The sequence below is a fragment of the Anser cygnoides genome, chromosome 1, assembly GCF_040182565.1.
Source record: "Anser cygnoides isolate HZ-2024a breed goose chromosome 1, Taihu_goose_T2T_genome, whole genome shotgun sequence".
NCBI lineage: Eukaryota > Metazoa > Chordata > Aves > Anseriformes > Anatidae > Anser > Anser cygnoides.
The window spans coordinates 191,862,981-191,870,686 of record NC_089873.1 but is presented as its reverse complement, the minus strand read 5'-3'; the positions used below and the strand labels follow the sequence as shown (position 1 = coordinate 191,870,686).

At 40.1% G+C, this 7,706-nt stretch overlaps 1 protein-coding gene across 2 annotated transcripts in view; it reads right to left on the bottom strand.

The window, feature by feature from the left end:
• Positions 1–5,337: 5,337 nt before the first annotated feature.
• Positions 5,338–7,706, bottom strand: part of MIPEP (mitochondrial intermediate peptidase) — a 75,716-nt gene continuing 73,347 nt past the window's right edge. For both annotated transcript variants that reach the window (XM_066989764.1, XM_048072807.2), the window contains one exon: positions 5,338–5,584. In XM_066989764.1, the coding sequence (XP_066845865.1) occupies positions 5,525–5,584 (60 nt within the window). In that variant the 3' untranslated portion in view covers positions 5,338–5,524. The remainder of the gene's footprint in view (positions 5,585–7,706) is intronic.

The window sequence follows — 7,706 nt, the reverse complement described above, 5'->3', positions numbered from 1 at the left end:
TAAGTACTTCAGAAGGGCACTGTTAATAAACAGACTTTATTTCTAAATGCTGCCCTGCTAACCCTCCTAAAACCCAGGATGTGCTGAAGATTAATGAAAACCACCTTCTGCAACTACTTTAATAGTGCTACATAATGAAGTTTATTAACGTACAAACTCACTCATACGACAGGCAGGAAAAGCGAATGATGGTGATGTACTGAAAAATGGCACCTTCAAAAAAATGCCCCCCAAAACCACAACAGTAAGTTTGATGCTTCCAGGTGTTTTGAATTTAAAACAGGATTCCTGACACTCGTATTTTAGCAGACTTATGCTCTGGACCCTTTCCATGCCACCAGTCTGGAAGGAAGCGGGGTGGCCAGCTCCAGCCATCTGCAGCTGCCCCACAGCCCACAGGGAACTGCACAGCGGGGGGGGGCACCCCACCAACTTTCCCCTCTGTTTATAAAATCGTGCACCAGCAGAGCACCGACCAGTTACTCTGTCAGATCCTTATCGCCGCTTTGCTTCTGGTCTAAGTATTTTGTCTTTTAACAGATTTTTTCGGATGCTTCCTCCGAGCAACAAGCCGTGAGGATTTCCTACCAGCTCCTTTTCCAGAGCCATCTGGGGAAGAGCAGCCGCAGCAGGCTTGAAAGATAAACAAATCTCAGCCGGGGAAGATCAGAGGGGCCGCCCGGCCATCCTGCCGGAGCTGATTTATACGGCCTTATCTTTTATCTCCTTCCCCTCCTCCCCGAGCACGCTAGCTGTTCTCCCACGGTGCTTCTCCCCAGGAAACCCGCACGCTTGCTTTCTGCAATCGTTCGCTTTCAGCTCTCGAGTTGTCTTCTGATTTTAATGTAATCTTCCTCTTTTGGCAGGCGGCGAATTTGCCAGGGTAAGGCACTCACTTGAACTTGTTCCCAACACCGTGTAAATAAATCCCTGGCTCTGGGAAAAGAAAATCTCCAGTACTTTGCCCAGAAGCTCTCCGAAACACCAGATGCTCAGAGCCTCCCACCTAAGGTGCAGCGAAGGAAGCGCTTTGGCTCCAACTTTTCCATCTCTCATTGACCCTTTCCTAGCCACGAAGCCACAAGCAGGACAGGGACCCGGCGACTGGGGACCTGCCACCCTCGTGGCACAGCTTCTCTCCAAAAACGCTTCATCCAGAGCCCTTAAGGCTGGGAAGACGACTGCCCACTTGAGTAACTAAGGCTATGGGGCTCCTGTGAATTAATCTAAACTAGGGCACATTTTTGAGAAAAATCGTCCATTTCTGATTGACGTTTCTCATGGTGATCAGCCAACCCCAGCACAGTCCTTCGGGTGTGCTGCAGTGCTCAGGTATCCCTGCTGTCAAAAAGAAAACCAAAAACTGGGGGCAAATGCTTCCAATTTCAACCACTGGCTCATTAGACACTTGTTTTCCAGACTGATATTCAGACTTTCAAATTTCTGCTTCTGTAACATGATTTAGATATTTTAATCTTCTGATAACCTGAAACACATCCTTTCTGAGCTACCAACGTTGCTGTTACAATGACCCACGCTCTTCATTTCCACCTAAGTATCATGTACAATACTAAGTTCCATTGTTTTGATAATATATTCATTTTTAATTTGTGTACACTGATTTATGCGTGACTCACTGTACAAGGTGCTATTTTGCATCTTTAGAATTAGGAAGCATTTTATCAACAGACAGCACGAATTCTTCCATCTGGCTTTTCACTGAAGACAAAGCAGAATCATTTTTTAACAACTCTGCCTTTTTTGTTAGTGACAGTGCTGTAATTTCCATTTTAGACTTACTGCTTTGTAAATACATGCAGGAAGAAAACCCTTTTTTAGTCTCCCTAAATCTGTATCACAGAGGTTATTTTGCTTCTGTATCAACTGTTTTTCAAGCCTGGTTTCTAATCTATATTCAATTCTTCCTTGCCCTATCTCCATTCTCTTCCCTGCCTTCTCTACTTGGCTGCTTTCCTCTGCTCCTCTCATTTTTGTCGGTAAGGCATCAAGAGAATTCCACGCTGCACCGTGTTTACTTCACCAGAAAGCAATTATTAAGCAAGATTTCAGTCTACTTTAGGTGAATCGGAAAAACAATCACATCAAACATGGAGGGGAAAAAAAAATAAAAGCATAACTGACACCTCAGACTATCAAATGTAATCCATGTGTGTTTTTCCGGTATGTCTTAATTGCATGTTATTATCTCAGAATTGCATAAGGGTATAATTTCCTCCAAAGATGTTCACTACTTATTTTCTATAGCAGCTAAAATCCAAAACATAGCACAATTTCAGATTAAAAGCATGACACTGAGTTGCAGGATTCTAAAAGCCGCTTTTGGACGGCCAGATCAGCAGCCCCAGTGGGAAAGTAAGGAATGCTGGAAAAGGATTACAGTGGTTTTTACATTTAAGAGGAGTTACACTGCTGGTCACAAGAGAGATCTCACATTACTGAAAGTACACAAATTTGCTGAAAAATAAAAGTCTCTCAGAAAGAAAAAAAAAAGGAAAAAGCATCAGACATTTGAACAGCTGGAACCATTTTTAGAAACTACAAAAAAGGAGAAAAAAATCATTTAGAAAAACATTTCCCTTTCTGTAGTAAGCATCATAGTGGTGATATAATGTGTTCTCAAGAGGCTTAATCACGTCTACTGTTCAATCCTCAAAGGTTATTTCATAAAACAAAAATTAGTGGAGTCAACAGAGTTTCTTGACAAAAAAAAAACAAAACTGAAGCTGTCATTCTGAGTTATATTTATTTTCCTACCAGCTCCCACCTTCATCAAACGTCCCAAGAGCTATGAATCTGTGACAACACGATAAAATCCACTTTGCTCTGGCAAAAGACAAAGTTTTCTTCGTTTCTTTGTCTCTATCTGATTTTAGTATTAGGAAGATGTTGTTTGATGCTACTCTGACAAAAACTTGAAAGGAGTGTTGTTTACAGAAGGATCAAATGAGACAGTGAATGAAGGAAGTAACAGAGGCCACAGGCATAAACCAATGACTACCATATATATTTTGATAAAGTATGTAAACTCTAGAATCAACATCGCTTCAATTTCTTTCGAATTAAAACCTACGGGCAATCTCTTAATTTTAAATGTTCTACTTATTCTGCCAATTATGATGCATTATTTTCCTTACAGTAATGCTCCAAGGCTCACGTCGGCATTAGGATTTCCTTTTCCCAAGTTCTTTTTGTCACAATGAATCTTTTATGATCCGCCAACTCCAGATAAACATTATTGGCAGTTTGCTCAGTACAGAAAACATGAAACCAACAACACAGGACTCCCTTGGTGACACCCTTTAATTCCCACACGTCCACTGAGTACTCTGTAAAGGGCTGCTAAACTTACCTTTACGAGTTATTGTTTCCTCTTGTGAACCTACCATCTTCAAAATATGTTTTTACTCACACTTAAGCTTAAATTAATTCAGTTTCTTTATTTTTTTTTAATCACTTGACTTAGAAGGAAATACCCACCTAGTTTGTTAAACCAAACTGTTCCCTCTTAAGGGCCCACGAGAGATGCAGAATGCAGTCAGACACAAAGCACGGAGGCTTGGTTGTGGCACATCTGAAAATAGATCGGCTACTCTTTAGTCAAAACATATCTAAAAACATCTAAAATCACTTCTAATAGAATGGCAGTACTATTTGTGCAAGACAAATTCCCACCATATAAAAACAAAGTGAAAATATGGGGTAAAATATCAAACAATGCCTAATAGTACAAATTCTGTTAAAAAGCAGGGTCCAAACACCTAATCAACTCTCACCCTTACTTATCTCTTCCCAAACATCCTTTTTTTTTTTTTTCTCCATAAAAGTCTGTATATTTATTTTTCACTTGTTTCTCCTCCAGCTTATTGCTCTCATCTCTCAGCCTTGGTTTTCTTGCTCCTTTCACTTGCACTTGCATAGGCACATTAAACTTTTTGCATCAACCTACAGAGGACTTCTAAAAGACAAGGCTATTACTTCAGAGAAAAACTTACCACATTTTTTAAACAGGCATTCAAATACCATTTCAGAATTTCCTTCGGGAGAAGAAACCCTCGCTGATAATGACTCCTTTAAACACCCACAATGTAATGTGTAACCTTCAGCTGCTCCAGCTATCTGGAGCTAAATGTACTGGAAAATATCTTTGTTTCAAGTGAGTTTTGTGCCCTCAGACCTGCCTTTTAACAGCTTCCCAACACTCGTCCACTCATTATGAAACGGAAACTCCATGTGGACAAAGATGCAGGAACAGATTCAGGCCGCACCTAAGCAGCACACATTGCCAACTTATTTCCACAGTACGTTCCCTGCAGCGGAATCACCAAAATGCCTGCAAATCCATACTCACCACATACTTCATCCAGTAAAGCCCTTAACGTAACGTGCGCAAACCTAAACCACCACTATGCAACAAAACAAACAGGTAAAAGGACAAAAGCACCCAGTTAATGGTAGAAAACTTCTCAGAAAACAACTGCGCTATTCCTGATGCATGAGTACTGAAGCTCAGTGGCAGATCTGCAGGAGGTAAGCCTAGGAACAAGAAACTGTAACTTGGATGGATATTGTAAACACTATGAATTCAATAGCAATAACAGTTCTGTGGCACCTTGCAAACTCCATTCTTCCTCCCAACAACTTTGTGCACCTGCTGCAAACCTACAGAAGACCTGTTTCGATGGCTTCATATAACAAAATGATACTACTTTTACTTGCAAACGTGGCCATGCACATACCTATTGGATCATCACAGCACGACTACTTTCCATGTCATCTTCCACTGGGAAACATTTACGGGCTTCCTCTTTACCTCCTCTCGTTTTCATGTTGTAAAGTGTTTCTTTCCTTCCCATCCTAACATTTTCCTTCACATACCTGTATGACTACAGCTTTTCTTTTCCCATCTTTTGTTCCCTATCTCGAATAGTTTCTAGTTTTCCACTGCAACTTTCTTTCCAATTTCTCTTCTCCATTGAGAACACAGTTTTCTATTCCCCAGTGCAGAACTCCCACAAGGAACAACAGTTAAGAAAGGTTAAAGAATACCCAGGAGCGTGTGAGAAGGACCCACGCACACAGTTATGGGTCATGACACTTGACAGTTATGTGCTAACACAGAACCACTTTGTCCACTGAAAGACTGTTTGCACTGCTCCACCCACCCTGAGGATGAATTCAATTCCCATTTAACCCTTTGTTCCTACAAAATCATTTTTTTTAATAGTACATATTAGAGTATTTTCTCAAATTCCGTGCTTAAGCTCCTGTGAAGTGGAAAGCCATCATCCCATCATCTTCATAAATGAAACCAGGTGATCCAATGAGATAATTTATTACTCTTCCACCAACACGGATATTCAAACATGTACAAGTGTTCACCAAGAAGCAAAACCAGTCACAACAACATTGTAACCACAATTAAGATGTATGCAATCTTCCGTAAAATATTTCAGTTCTGTTCAATACTTTTATGAGTCCGTGATAAAAGTTTCGAAGTCCTGGTCTAAGTCTGAAACAAGGGCATCCACAAAATCTTCAACTGAAGGTGATTTCTGAAGCATACCTATAAAACCAAGACAACAGACTGTTAGCAAGAACACTATCACCTCAAAAGATTTGCCAATGATAAACTAACGAGCTTTTAATGTCACAATGTGACAGAAAGGGTTACCGTGTTTGTCACGAAATAAATGCAATTATACCGTACAGGCAGTAATTAATTTATTCAAGCTACCTATTACATGTTATCACAGAATTGACAGGTTTCAAGATTGTGAACTTTTTTTTTTTATCACTACGATCTTGCTTAGGTTGAGAATTATATCTGTTGTAAAGGAATGTAACCAAGACACAGGCTAGATGCAGTCATTTCCAAATGGCTGGAAGGAAACGTTGATTGAGAAGGATCTAAAGCCTTATCTACTGAGTCTCTAGTCTGGTACAGCCAGAAAAAACAGCGTGCTTTCTCAAAGTACTACACACCTTAAAAACATTGCATTTAGTGTTTGAAGTACAAACATCTCCAAAATACATCACAAGGCATGAAACATACCCAAACATATCACATTTTCAGTGTGCTGCAGTTTTATTTTGCTTTTTTACAGTACAAGGGTTTACCTTTTATTAGGAATATTAATTAGTATGTTAGCTGTATCATATGGTTAGGGAATAACAGACAGGGAAATGAGCACAATAAAGAATCATGTTCAAGCATTCTGTCAGCTAATTCTATAAGCAGACCAACCAAAAATCTCACACCTTCCTCCCCAGAATCCCAGTTTTCAGAGAGCACGAGAACATCTCACGTAAATTATTTTCAGATGTTTCTTTGTAACAAATATTAGATTAGTGTTGGGTCTTTTCACTGTTATTAACATTTTCAAGATCATATATGGAAATTTACTGCATTACTTGTAGCAGGGGAAAAAAAACAGTATGGCTGCCAAATAATGTAAAATTTAATCTTCGTACTTCTTTGATGTGTTCTGTTCTTTCTGTTCTTTCTGACAACTGCCAACGTAAATATAACCTTGTTCTACCCTTTCTGATCAGCGTACCTACGGTACATAATTTTATATTCTTTCACATCCTCAACAATATTTGCTTTCAGTGGAAATTATAATTGCCTGCTGCTAAAAGACCGGAATTTTTTACTAAAGCACAATGATTCAAAACCCACCAGGAAACAGACCAGCTCGAGGTAATTTTGTGTGAGCAACTGAAGGAATTTTCTTGCTGACACCTCACAGAATCCCATTTCAATCTGTTTTAAACACGTTGCGAATGTCAACACCAACTGCCACGACCCAGTAGGTTAATACTGAGCACTCAGAGGAAGACAAAGCTCATACTATACATAGGTTGACTGAAATGCTGCTAACTGAAGTTTGCATCAAGCAATTTTCGAAATGAAAGAGAACAGAATTAATATCTCTAAGTACTTGGTAAACTTGTCATCTGCTCTAATGGTAGTAAAATTGCTGGAATTTCTTCCAGTTCACAATGAAAAATCACAAGCAAGACGCAGGGCTGAGAAACAGATGTGTCCCACACCAGCTGCTAACCCACGCTCCCCAGAGAGCCCACTGCAGGCTTGCTCTCCTGGGTTCCTGACTGGGGTGGCTGGAGGATGTGTGTCTTTGCTCCCCAACAGCCTTCCCACAAACAAATGCTTTAAACCCATAGCATTTTCCTGCAGTTTGCTCAAAAGTGGAGAGAACGCCTGAAAAAGGAGGTGATGCAGATGGCAGCCCACTGGAACACAGACTGACATGCACAACTACTGGAGCTTCATCCTTCATGGAGATGAAGTGGTCCAGTCCCAACAATACAAATAATTTTGTCTTTTTTTTTTTTTTTGCACCTCATTTTACCTCAGACATTTACATCTCAACTACTCGGCTCTATTTTTACAGAGTGAACAGTAAAAAGAAGTTCATGGCTGCCGAGCATATGATCTCTTTCAGAGGTCTACTTTATAATGAGATGAATTGTGCCTACGATGTGTCTATTTTTCCCCACAGCCCAAAAAGGAAACAGATGACTAGCTTAGGTATAAAAATGTGAAGTTAGGTGAAATGATTTCTTCCCTGGAGGTATTTAAGAGATGTGTAGACATGACTCTAAGGAATATAGACGGTCTAGTGATGGGACTTGGTAGGTCAGGTTAATGGTTGGACTCGATG